The sequence below is a fragment of the Dama dama genome, chromosome 12 (genome assembly GCF_033118175.1).
Source record: "Dama dama isolate Ldn47 chromosome 12, ASM3311817v1, whole genome shotgun sequence".
NCBI lineage: Eukaryota > Metazoa > Chordata > Mammalia > Artiodactyla > Cervidae > Dama > Dama dama.
In genome coordinates, this window is record NC_083692.1 from 29,899,548 (window position 1) to 29,912,493 (window position 12,946).

The 12,946-nt window shown below is 42.4% G+C and overlaps 1 protein-coding gene and 1 long non-coding RNA gene across 2 annotated transcripts; one reads left to right on the plus strand and one right to left on the minus strand.

Annotated features, from left to right (window-relative positions):
* Positions 1–4,891: 4,891 nt before the first annotated feature.
* On the minus strand, positions 4,892–8,076 carry LOC133066147 (uncharacterized). The gene is made up of 3 exons (XR_009695095.1): positions 7,808–8,076; positions 7,223–7,411; positions 4,892–5,106 (listed from the first exon to the last, which is right to left on the minus strand). It is a non-coding gene; the product is annotated as an uncharacterized LOC133066147 (long non-coding RNA).
* A 115-nt stretch (positions 8,077–8,191) lies between these two features.
* TMEM30B (transmembrane protein 30B) lies at positions 8,192–11,406 on the plus strand. Its single transcript, XM_061156927.1, has one exon. The coding sequence runs from the start codon at positions 8,339–8,341 to the stop codon at positions 9,398–9,400; it is 1,062 nt and encodes a 353-aa protein (XP_061012910.1). The 5' UTR covers positions 8,192–8,338; the 3' UTR covers positions 9,401–11,406.
* Positions 11,407–12,946: the final 1,540 nt, after the last annotated feature.

Here is a 12,946-nt window from a genome sequence, read left to right on the forward strand (position 1 = left end):
CTGAGTTCCCAATGCAGGGGGCCCAGGTTGGATCCCTGGTCAGGGAGCTAGATCCCATAAGCTGCAACCAAAAGATAAGCACATGTCACAATGAAGATCAAAGATCCTCATGCTGCAACTAGACCTGACACAGCTAAATAAACAGATATTTAAAAAGAACATCTACCAACTCAAGCAATGGAAGGCGCCAAGGATGATGAATGTCTAAACTCAAAAAGGACCGAATCAGGAAACTAAGCAAGAATATTCTGGAAATAAAAATCCTGGTGCACACATGATAGCCATCTTCACCGTTCTTCCCTGGTGGCTCAGACAGTAAAGCGTCTGCCTGCAATGCGGGAGACCTGGGTTGAATCCCTGGGTTGGGGAGATCCCCTGGAGATGGAAATGGCAACCCACTCCAGCACTCTTACCTAGAAAATTCCATGGACGGAGGAGCCTGGTAGGCTATAGTCCATGGGGTCGCAAAGAGTCGGACACGACTGAGGGACTTTACTTTCTTTCACTTCCTTCCCCCAGTGATTTTGCTACTTGGCCAATTTGAGAACCACTGGATCAGGTATCATGTTGGGTCCTGGTCCCTTTAAGATTCCCAAACTTTGGTTTAGAAGTTGACACAATACAGCTATCCTCACAGTATCCTTCCTACTAAAAGAAAACTGAAAATTTTAGACACAACCACTTTCAAATTCACATTTCAGAGAGAAAGGTCAAGGGCCCCTGCCATCCTTCAAGGGTAATATAATCTTCAGATTGAACACTAACAAGGCACTTTGATCAGCGCACATGACAAGTACAGGTTCCCAGCTTCTGGGCCAAGGTATTTAAATATTTATATCCATGACCTAGATAGTGAAATTAGAAGTATGTTTCTTCAGTTCATTGATGCTATCAAAGATCATTAAGCACCTCCTTCTTGGGCACTTCAGTTTTACTAAGATGAGCCCTCCCTCCTCACATTATGGGTGGTAGAACACAGGGCTTTGTCCTCAGGTGGCAACCAACATCTGCTTTATTCAATTTCAAAGCTGACAACTTTTTGAAAACAAATTTTAAGTGTTTAACTATTCACTCCTGATTTAGTCAGGAATTCCTAGGTTTCAAATAGATATTGCCAGGACTTCCCTGGTGGCCCAGTGGCTAAGACTCTGTGCTCCCAATGCAGGGAGCCTGGGTTCGATCCCTGGTCAGGGAACTAGATGCCACACGGCACAATGAAGATCAAAGACCCTGAGTGCTGCAACTAAGACCCAGCACAGTTAAATAAATTAATTAATATTTAAAAACACAAATAGATATCATGACTGTGTGAAAGAGAAAACCAGAGGATATATCACATCTAGGTGAGGGTGCCCTCTAGCCTCAACAGACAGGCTGGTTCCTTAGACACTGCTCTGACCCTGTCCCCTCTCTCTTCCCATCCTCACCCTCATATATGCCCATCTCACCTTTCACAGTACATAGCCCAATTCACTTTTGATTATACACTTTCTTGTTTCTAGTTACAAAGCTCTTCCTTTCCCTCTATCTCAATTCTGTCACCCAACTTGTCCTCCTGATACTTTGGGTGCCTCTCTCTTCTGCCAACTCACCAAGTACAACTCCTGCAACCAAATTTTATGCACACAGTTCAAGTCCAATCCCATCACTTCTGGTTTGTCCAGCCTTTTAACCTGGCCATCCCACATCCAACGCCTGTACCACCTATCTTGGTCCCATTGTTTATTTTATACTGGCCCCTGCAGCTCAACTCACCCAATTCTGCTTACACATGACCTCCACTGTTTTTTCAGGAAGTTAATGACCAAAAATCCCAACACACCACAGCAAGGAGTGGAAAGAATTCCTGTCTTTTCTGCCTTTAGTGCTTGCAGTACTGATTCACTCAAGTTTCTCTGTATCTTCCACTAGGGGGTACCACCCCATAATTTTTGAAACAGGAAGTCTGCTGAATACAGTTCTTAATGAAAAATGAAATCCAGGCACAGTGGATTTTTTTCAAACTTTTCTGAACACATGCTGTAATTTTATGAAGCAATTTAATTTGATTCCTTTAAAATAAAAGCTGCCCCATGGGCAGAGTAATAGGCAGCAATCTTGAGCTGTATAAACTTATATAAGGGAATGCCAATTAAAAACCCTTGGCTCTATTACAGTAAGATAAATAGTCATGAATTAAATGAAATAAATGCAAAACCTGAGTACAGCCAGACAAGTGAAATTATTTTTACTTGAGCAAGAGAAATAGACATGCTGAACAAAAGTTGGCTTTAAAATGAAAACTTTTGTTAAACAAAAATAAGGCAACTCAGATGTTCTGGGACTTGGCATAAATGGAACAGAATTCTCTTATCTTTGGGCTATAAAGGACCTGCAATGCTAAAAATCGGTTCAATTCTTAGGGGTTTTTTTAAGAGGAAGTATGCCCAGACATTACACTGTAGTGACTGAAAAGGCAGGATGCCTGAAATTTACTTTCCAATCTCCCACCTACCTCTATAAAAACTTGGCCAGTCTCCATCTCCTTAGCCTAAATCTTAGTTCTGCATCAGTTTGATGGCTTTAATGATAGGACCAACCACCTAGGTTTCGGGTGTGAATTACATGAGCTACTGCATATAAAATGCCTCCAGAGTGATGGCCCACAGTAGGTACTCAAGAAAGGCTAACTATTTATTCAGTGAGTCAGTGCAGTGTACGGAAGACCTCTTAGGATGGCTAAGACAAGATATCTTTGCATTGAAAATGATATTTACTATCATTTTGGCAAACACACTCATACAGATAAGTAATCAGGAGACCAGAGAAGTTAAGCAATTTGACAAAGGTCACACAGCTATTTCTTGAAAAACTTTAGAATAGAACTTGGACTTCCTTAATGTCAGGCAACTTTCTTTCCCTTATCCTATATTGTTTCTCCTAGTATCTGATCATTTATTCACGCAGATTTAATACATTCTGGGGCTAACAACTAGTTTTGTTGGCAAAGTTTTGGTGAATGTAGCCAAGTAAACACTGTTGCAGCAATGTCAAAGACTCCAGCAGTATGTATCTTTAACAGGTTTGACTTTTAAGCCCCCTTCCTACTTTTAGAAATTTACCCTTAGGAAATAATATAAAATGAAAGGTTATATGCAAAAAGATGTTTGCCACCATATTCTTTGGAATACTGAAAAAATAAAAATAATCTACATGTCCAACAATAGGAAAGTAGTTTAATATGGCAGAAGCATGGATTCTGGAACCATTTAAAAATTATGAAGACCACAAAGAAACAGAAAATATTTACTTTATTCATCTCATTGCATAAGGAGGTAATTTAACACATAGAATGATAATGTATTTTTGTAATTAAAATCAATTAAATAATTATATAGATAAATCCAGAAAATAAAAGAAAAAATAAAGTGATTTTAGGAATACTGGAATTAGAAATGACTTTTTCTTTTACTGTGAGTTCTCTTCATGATAAAGAGATGCAATAAAGACTTGTTGAATGAACTTTCTTTATCGGGACTGGGAAAGATTTACATGATCCAAGTATCCTTTAGTGCATCATGATGACATATAGCCAAATGAAAGACAGGTCAGAGTCCTCACCACACACTGAACTGAGGCCCACAGCAATGTATCCCCATCCCTGGCCTCTCAGAATTTACAAGCTGATAGAGAAGACATGACATAAACCTGGATCTCGACACTGCTCCACCTGCAAAATGCTTAACATCCCATCTCAAACCAGGGCAGTTCCCCTCCCAGCTTTCATGCCACCTGCTTATTAACATCATTAGAATTGCCAGTCTGCTGGTCCCTATGCTCTCTTTTGTTCCCACAGCTTTGTTTCATTTTTCTTTGCTATTCTGCTTAAAGACTAAGGCATCTCACTTTAGCTACCCTGTCCACAATAAACTGCAATATCTTAGACCTTTATTTCTAATTCATCTGAGCTGAAAGCCCCCATGAGCTGGATGTGTTCACTTGTCTTGGCCCAGCCTGGGCTGCGGGACTTCCCTAGATGAAGCCGCCCAACATCTCTTCCTATACCCCTGGTCAATTTCCTCTCCTGCTCCTGGTGGTCCTGCCTAGTCTCAGGCTTTCCCTTCTCCCCCCAGCCCCCCAACGCACTTCACTGTACAGAAATTCTTACATGAGAAATTTCTTCCCTTGAGCCAAGCCCAAAGTCTAGCTGCATTCTGCATCCATCCTTACTCCCTGCCTTCCAATTTCAGAGGTGACATGACCCTGCATGTGCCCTCGAACCCAGCACCTCCTGCCTATTCCCACTTTTGTACCATAAGCTTGTTGCCCCTCTGTTCAACTTTGCCTGAACTATGATCATCTTCCTTCAAACCCTTCTCCCCTCCAGCTCTTGCCATCATCTATAAAGAAGCCTTTCCCTTGAGATGGATACATACTCTTCTAAATGATTACCACTTGCCTTTCTCCTCCCCTCCCCCTACCTTGGCTGTCTCCAAGTCCTCTTCGCCTCATCTGAGATAACCTGACTCCTCCCACTCTACCACCCAAATTGTTCCCACAGAAACTAAATCCAAAGGTGCCTTTTCATTTCATATCTCACTAGAAATCCTCAGCTGTGTTTCACCCTGTTAACCATTCCTTGTCTTGAAATATTCTCTTGACTTTTGGGACACTCCACTGTGACCTTAGTTATTGGATAGTTATGTGAATGAAAAAACAAATGTCACTTGGGGAGGGGAGAGCTAGTAAGGCTCTCAGCTCAACAATAGGGCTCACGCTTCAGGGGGGTGGTGGCAGGGCAGGTGTTAGATTTAAAATCCACTAGATTAAGTTTTGGGAACTGAATTCCTTCCTAGGGACTAGTTTTGTGAACTCTATGTCAAGCGAACTGATGACTCAATGATAACAGTGGTGGATGGAACCCATCGAAACCATACAAAGAACTGTTTATTCTTTTATCTCATGGAAGGACAGGTGTAGTGGAGACTGGATCATACTACAGGAACTTGTGGACAATGCTGGGATTTCCTCTCTTGAAGATGATCAGGAGTGAGGGAAGTGGAATTCAAGTCAGCTGGGTCTCCCTCAGTCTTCTCTAACAGCTAAAGCTTCCAAACTGCATTCATTCTATTCAATAAGACAGAGTGAATTTTCCATTATTAAAAAATTACTTTTTAATTTTAGTATCATTCTTGTAAAGTACAATCTGGTACTTAAGTATAAAATGTCTCTTATCTATTTTGATTCTTTCTTAATTTTAAGTAATATGTCTTCTATTAGACTGCAAAAGGCCTTGATGTCAAGGGTTCTTTTTAGTCTAATTGTCTTGTCTTCTACATTCCTTAGCATAATAAGACTGACACTAGAAAAATGCTAAAAACAAAAATCCCAATTAAAGACCTAAATGTTAGATCGGACACTAGAAAACTCTTAGAGGAAAACATAGGTAGAACAGTCTCTGACATAAATCACAGCAAATCTTTTTTAATCCATCTCCCAGAATAATGGAAATAAAAGTAAAAATAAATAAATGAGACCGACTTAAACTCAAAAGCTTTTGCACAGCAAGAAAAAGCGAAAGTTGCTCAGTCATGTCTGACTCTTTCCCACAGACTATATAGTCCATGGAATTCTCCAGGCTAGAATACTGGAGTAGGTACACCTTTTCCTTCTTTCCAACCCAGGAATTGAACCCAGGTCTCCCGCATTGCAGGCGGATTCTTTACCAGCTGAGCTATCAGGGAAACAAAACAAAAAGACAACCCACAGATTGGGAGAAAGTACTTGCAAATGGTGTGACTGATAAGAGATTCAGTTCAGTTCAGTTCAGTCAGTCTTCCGACTCTTTGCAACCCCATGAACTACAGCACACCAGGCCTCCTTGTCCATCACCAACTCCTGGAGTTCACCCAAACCCATGTCCATTGAGTCAGTGATGCCATCAAACCATCTCATCCTCTGTCGTCCCCTTCTCCTCCTGCCCTCAATCTTTCCCAGCATCAGGGTCTTTTCAAATCCGAAATTTACAAACAGCTTATGACACTTAATAGCATCAAAACAAACATCCCACTCAAAAAATGGGCAGAAGACCTGAATAGACAGTTCTCTAAAGAGGATGTACAGATGGACAATAGGCACATGAAAAGATGTTCAAAATCACTACTTACTTGAGAAATGCAAATCAAAGCTACAATGAGATATCACCTCACACCAGTTAGAGTGGCTACCATCAAAAAATCCACAAACCACAAATGCTGGAGAGGGTGTGGAGAGAAGGGAACCCTCCTACACTGTTGGTGGGAATGTAAATTGCCACTATGGAGAACAGTATGCAGGTTCCTTAAAAACTAAAAACAGAGCCACCATATGACCCTGCAATTCCACTCCTGAGCATGTATCCAGAGAAAAACATGGCCTGAAAAGATACATGCATCCCAATGTTCACTGCACACTATTTACAATGACCAAGACAGGGAAGCAACTTTAATGTCCATCAACAGAGGAATTGGGTAAAGAAGACGTGGTATATAAATATAATGGAATAATACGCAGCCATTAAAAAGAATGAAATAAGGCCACTTGCAGCAACATGGATGGACTTAAAGAGTGTCATACTAAGTGAAGTAAGTCAGACAGACAAGGAGAAATATAACATCCTTTATATGTGGGATCTAAAAAGAAATGGTACAAATGAACTTATAAAACAGAAAGAGACACAGAAAACGAACTCATGGTTGCAGTGGGGAAGGGATAGTTAGGGACTTTGAAAAGGTCATGTACACACTGCTATATTTAAAATGGATAACCAACAAAAACCTATTGCATAGCACACAGAACTCTGCTCCATGTTATGTGCCAGCCTGGATGGGATGGGGTTTGGGAGAGAATGGATACATGTATACGTATGATTGAGTTCCCTTCAGTGTTCACCTGAAACTATCCCAACATTGTTAACTGGCTATACCCCAATACAAAATATTGTTGGAGTTAAGAAAAAGAAAAAAGAAATATACAAACAAACAAAAAAATCCTGTTGTTTAATTTAGCAAGTATTTTAACGTTCCAAATTTCAACTGACTCCAGAATGTGATATATTATTCTAGGTGCAGAACTGTCATATAGAAAATATTTAAGTTATTTGCATTTTATGAATGGGAAGAGAGGCAGAAACACCTCAATACCTAAGAAGGATTTGGCACAAAGTTGAAATGGCCTGACACCTTCTTGTGTATATTGTACCAACCTAGATATAAAAGCTGGAATCCCAAGCAATGTTCAGAACTAACTTGGGTTTTCTTTGCACTAAGTCCTACAAATCCTTGTAGTTCACCTTAGGCCAAAAGTCGTAACGTCCTTGACTGTGGATAGCAGCTAGGTCTTTTGGAACTTTGGATTAGGCTTTTTTTTTTTTTTTTCCAGTCAGGGAAATAATCTGAAAAGAGAAAGAAATTACATGTAGTCCAGTGCATTTTTCTGTTTGTGTGGTTTCTCCACCAGCTAAAGATATTTAAAGGCTCTGAACCTCTTGCATCTTTAATTCTCTTTTTTAAGTGTCATTTTATTTTTAGATAACTTTCCTTTTTTTTTTTTTTTTAGCTCTACAGCCAGATTAGGGCATCTAGCTGGAAAATCATTTTCCCTTAAAAAAAAAAAAAAAGCTAGAATTTGAATGCAGGCATGGAATTCCAAACATTTACTACAGTGCAATTCTTCGGACATTAACATTTATCGCTGAAAGATAACTGAAAAGGGTCCTTAAATTAACCTACAAAGACAAGAGGCTCTAGAGACACTTTTCCCGCCTTTTAGATAAAAGAGGATTCATTACCTGTAATCTTCAAGGCTCCAGGACGCACGATGCAATCCCTCAGTGGAACTTTGTGCTAGAAGCTGCAGCTTCTGTGATTTCGGGCAAGACTGGCCCAGGCACTCCGGTCACATAGAAAGCGGAAGGGAAGAAGTACCTGAGCAAGGTAGGAGCCACTCAGAAGCAGCCTGGGGCCGCCACTCACCTCGAGGAGGAGGAGCTGGCGCCCGGACCCACCCGGATGGAGAGGACAAGTGAACCCGGGCCCGCCAGGTGAGGGAAGGGAACGCCCGCCCTACTCAACCCCAGAAGAGGCGGGGCGCGGCTCGCGATTACCCGCAGGGGCGGAGCCGGTCGAGCACCTGGGCCGAGGCGGAACCGAGGGGATCCAGTCACCACCAGAAGAACCTGGTCCTAAGACTCACCTGTGCGGGGGCCTGAGGCCGGGCCGGGGCCAGAACTCACCTGAGCCGGCGGAAACCTGCCCCGGAGGGCGAGGCACCCCCCCGGGCCGCCGCAGCCGAGCGCCCCTTCGTGGGTCCGCGCGGCGCCATGACCTGGAGCGCCACCGCCCGGGGCGCGCACCAGCCGGACAACACCGCGTTCACGCAGCAGCGGCTCCCCGCCTGGCACCCGCTGCTGTCGGCCAGCATCGCGCTGCCGCTCTTCTTCTGCGCCGGCCTGGCCTTCATCGGCCTGGGCCTGGGCCTCTACTACTCCTCCAACGGCATCACGGAGCTCGCGTACGACTACACCGGCGACTCGGGCACCGGCAACTGTTCGGTGTGCGCCACGGCCGGCCAGGGCCGCGCGCCGCCGCCCCCCTGCTCCTGCGCCTGGTACTTCTCGCTGCCCGAGCTCTTCCAGGGCCCCGTGTACCTCTACTACGAGCTGACCAACTTCTACCAGAACAACCGGCGCTACGGCGTGTCCCGCGACGACTCGCAGCTGAGCGGGCTGCCGACCTCGCTGCGCCACCCGGTCAACGAGTGCGCCCCCTACCAGTACAGCGCGGCCGGCCTGCCCATCGCGCCCTGCGGCGCCATCGCCAACAGCCTCTTCAACGACTCCTTCTCGCTGTGGCACCAGCGCCAGCCCAACGGGCCCTACGTCGAGGTGCCGCTCGACCGCACCGGCATCGCCTGGTGGACCGACTACCACGTCAAGTTCCGCAACCCGCCGCTGGTGAACGGCAGCCTGGCGCTGGCCTTCCAGGGCACCGCGCCCCCGCCCAACTGGCACCGGCCGGTCTACGAGCTGAGCCCCGACCCCAACAACACCGGCTTCATCAACCAGGACTTCGTGGTGTGGATGCGCACGGCTGCGCTGCCCACCTTCCGCAAGCTGTACGCGCGCATCCGCCAGGGCAACTACTCGGCCGGGCTGCCGCGGGGTGCCTACCGCGTCAACATCACCTACAACTACCCGGTGCGCGCCTTCAGCGGCCACAAATGCCTCATCTTCAGCAGCATCTCGTGGATGGGCGGCAAGAATCCATTCCTGGGCATCGCCTACCTGCTGGTCGGCTCCCTCTGCATCCTCGTGGGCTTTGTCATGCTGGCCGTCTACATTCGCTACCAGGACCAGAACGACGACGAGGAGGACGACGAGTGATTCCTGCTTTCAAAGTACCCTTTCTGCTCCTTGCCAAAACTCTTGCAAACTTCTTTAGGCTTCTCCCTCTCGACTGTCACCCAATTCCAACTTCGCCTCACTTTGCCTCCTGTTGTGGATGAGGGGACCAGAGAGAGAGAAATTAACACCCGATCAGGGGCTTCCAGGCTCTTTTAGGGTGTTTGAACTGCTAGAACGAGACATTCCTACAAATTTCCCCCATCTCTTTCACGAGTGGACACGTTAGGTTCTTTGAGCGAGGAATGGACGCTTGCTTAGACACGCTTATTCAGCCCCCATCTGATGAAGAGACAGACATGTAGATGTTAAAGAACTCGTTTGAGATCTGACAGCTACTCATTGGCTCCTGGTTCTGATTCTGACTCTGAAGCTAGAGCTTTAACCACTGTGGTACAGTGGTTTTCTTTTCTTGGGGGTAGGGGTAAGGGTAGAGAGTGAAGCCCACAAATAACCAGCAGAGGCATGGAGGAGTGGAGGAGAACATACTCTTTTAAAATGTAGATAGATTAGAAGGCCCCATCCCCAGAAATTCTGACACTATAATATGGCTTTGGTGAGACCCTCGAGGCTGCAGTTTTAACAAACCCATCTGGAGATTCCTCCTGTATTCCCTCAAGTTTGGGAATCAGTGCCCTGAACCAGGCAGCAAGTAGGAAGCTGTTTCCCTACTCCCTCATATGTCTGAGGCTAAGTGTGACTCCGTCACTGCCGTCCAGTTTTTCAGGTGGTCGTCTTTTCCCAGGGGCAGTGACAAGCATAATGTTCCAAGTTTGGTCTCACTCCTCCTTGAACATAGGAAGCTCTCTGTAAGATGCAGAGTAAGTGAAAACAGCAAGTTGGCATATAGATTTGCAGAGCAGGGTTTGTAACAATTCATTTGCTATTTTAGTGCAAGAAATGTAATTTTTTTTTTTTTTTTTTTTGGCCAGGTACTGTGTAGAGACTTGAAAATGTCAGGTCAGTTTGTACAGTTCAGTGGGAAGGTTTTAACCTTAAAATCAGATAGCTGAAGGGGACCTTAGAGGGAAAATGTTTTTCCTAAAGTCATATTGTGACTCAGTCTTGTCATCTAAATGATTTTTTATGCTTAGTGATTTTTTTATGCTTATGTTTCTCATACCTTTTCCCTTGTGTCAAAAAAAAAATTAATGTTCTCAAATGAACCATGTTTGTTTTTAATAATATGTTGAAGTGAATACTAAGAAATTAGTCTTATGTAAATTAGACTCTTAAAAATTATTTGAACCATTGAGATAATGTTAAACTTTGACTACTCTAAAATCATTCTAATATATTGATATATAAAGTTACTGTAAGAAAATAGAATTTTTAAAAACCCTTTTATGGCAAAAGAACTTTAAAAAGTGAGATCATCTGCACAAGTTTATTTGCTGAAAGCAAACAGTTATTTGGTCTTCTGTCAGACTTCTTAGTGCCTGTTCTCTATTACAGCTACTTTTCAGTTACTACAATTTTTGCTCATGCCTATAAAGCAAGGCAATACTTTGAAGTTTTTTTTTTTATTGAGTAGTCACAGAAATATTGAATTGTACTGAATAATTTATATTAATTTTATTTTATTCTTCTGGTTCTTTGAAAAATAATAGACATAGACAGCATGCATGTTCGCTGACATGTGTTGGATCTTCTGGAACAGTTGTGACTTAAGAGATTCTGTCCCAGTATTTACATAAGCCAAAAAATGTTTTATAATCCAAGTATGTTGGCTTCCTAACTCCTGATATGACACAATTTTACTGTCAGATTGTGTAGTGTGATTTTAGACTGTGGATATGTGATTATATGTATATAGAGTAATTTTTATTTATCATGAATTTTTGATCAATCGACTGCTTCTTTATAATTTACCACATTTTTTTACTACTTAGTTGAGAAGAACCATGTATATTACTATCATTTTTACAATATTCATTGCTATAAAATTTTAAGAGTCTACAAAATTAAAGGTATTCTGATTAAATCAATGAATATGGTTCCAGGCTCTCTTCTCTGGGTTTTTGAAAGAGAATAAAGGTTATATTTGTGTTGCCTTTGTTATCACATTTGCTTAATCCTTTTGAACTATGATCTTAAAGCCACAGACGTCAAAAAAGTTACCAGCTACCATCCACTTTGCTCATTTGTTATTAGCAGATTTATACTGCAGCAAGAAAATCATCTTTCAGAATAAAGCTCAAATGAACTCAGTCTTTCAGTGTTAACTTCCTAACAGAATTTGAACTTACATCAATATCAACATGTAGTATGAATCAGACAATCCTTGACTGTTGTTTGAATTTGGTAAAATGTGGTCAATTTTTAATAATATTTAGTATTAAAAGTTACTAAAGAATGTGACTGCAGCAATCTTCTCCATTTCTGCATTTTACCCAAATTCTAAATTACAATTATTTATTGGGTATTTTGGACTACAAAACTTCAGAAACTTTAAAAGCAAAAAATGAAACATTTTCCTGCACTGTAGCATTTTGTTTAGTATCTCTGGATTCTAGCTAGGTTTGAATTCTCATGTTGTCCAGTAAATGCTTCCTAGCTAGAGCTGTGTAATCTGGAATGAGACCGAAAAGTGAACCTCAACAATTGGACTGGAAATGTGCTTTGATCTACTTTGTAAAGTAAACCACAAACAAAAGAGAAACTAATGTGGTTGGCAGGAACTCCCAATACAGAATAATGTAACAAGAAAGACTTTCCAAGAATCTCCAGAATCAAATTAACAATTCAAGGACTAGACAATTGTTTCAAATCAGAGACAGAATAACAGTCTGAGATTTTCTTTAGTAATAAGTACCACTTCACACTATATAACCACAACCCTTTCGGCATCCTGGTGTCTGTGCCCTCTTCTTGTCATTGGGGATCTCAAAAGTCTTGAGTAAATTCTCAGTTATTGGTAGAGCTACAATGTAATCAATTCCTTATATGTCCCTGGGCACATCAGTTATGGTGTACAAGTAACTGTAATAATAGTAAATGCTCTCTTCTTTTATTTTCATCAGGCATTTCTTTGCACCCTAGACTTTTTCCCACAGATAAAACATAGCTGACTGATTTAGATGACAAAATTGAATTTTTTTTAACTTCAATTTTTTTCCCCCAGGAGAATTTCTCATAATTTCCCTCCAACAAAAGCAGTCACATAAAGTGTCATTAAGGAAGTCATTCAGTGAATCTGACTGAAATATATTAAGTTCCCAGAGAGATTTTACCCGAGAGTAGTACTTTGGTGTCAAGAATTTGCAAAAATTATAAACAGTTGTCGACTCACTGTATACTACCATCCCCCATGGTTTCTTTGATAAGACTAACAACGTGTATTCAGGGAAAAATACTTCCCCACTGGTTTGCCACCTGGTGTTATAATTCTCACTGTTAGTGGTAATGATGTAAATTTGTTCACCACAGCAAGGTGGTATTTCTTTCTTTATGCACTTGGCTGAGCAGCTCAGCATGGCACAAGAAGACCCCAAGGCAGTGAAACGTACCATAGACTGCGGGGTGTGG

Coding starts and splice junctions, on each gene's coding strand:
- TMEM30B (XM_061156927.1), top strand. CDS start 8,339: ATGACCTGGAGCGCCACCGCCCGGGGCGCGCACCAGCCGGACAACACC.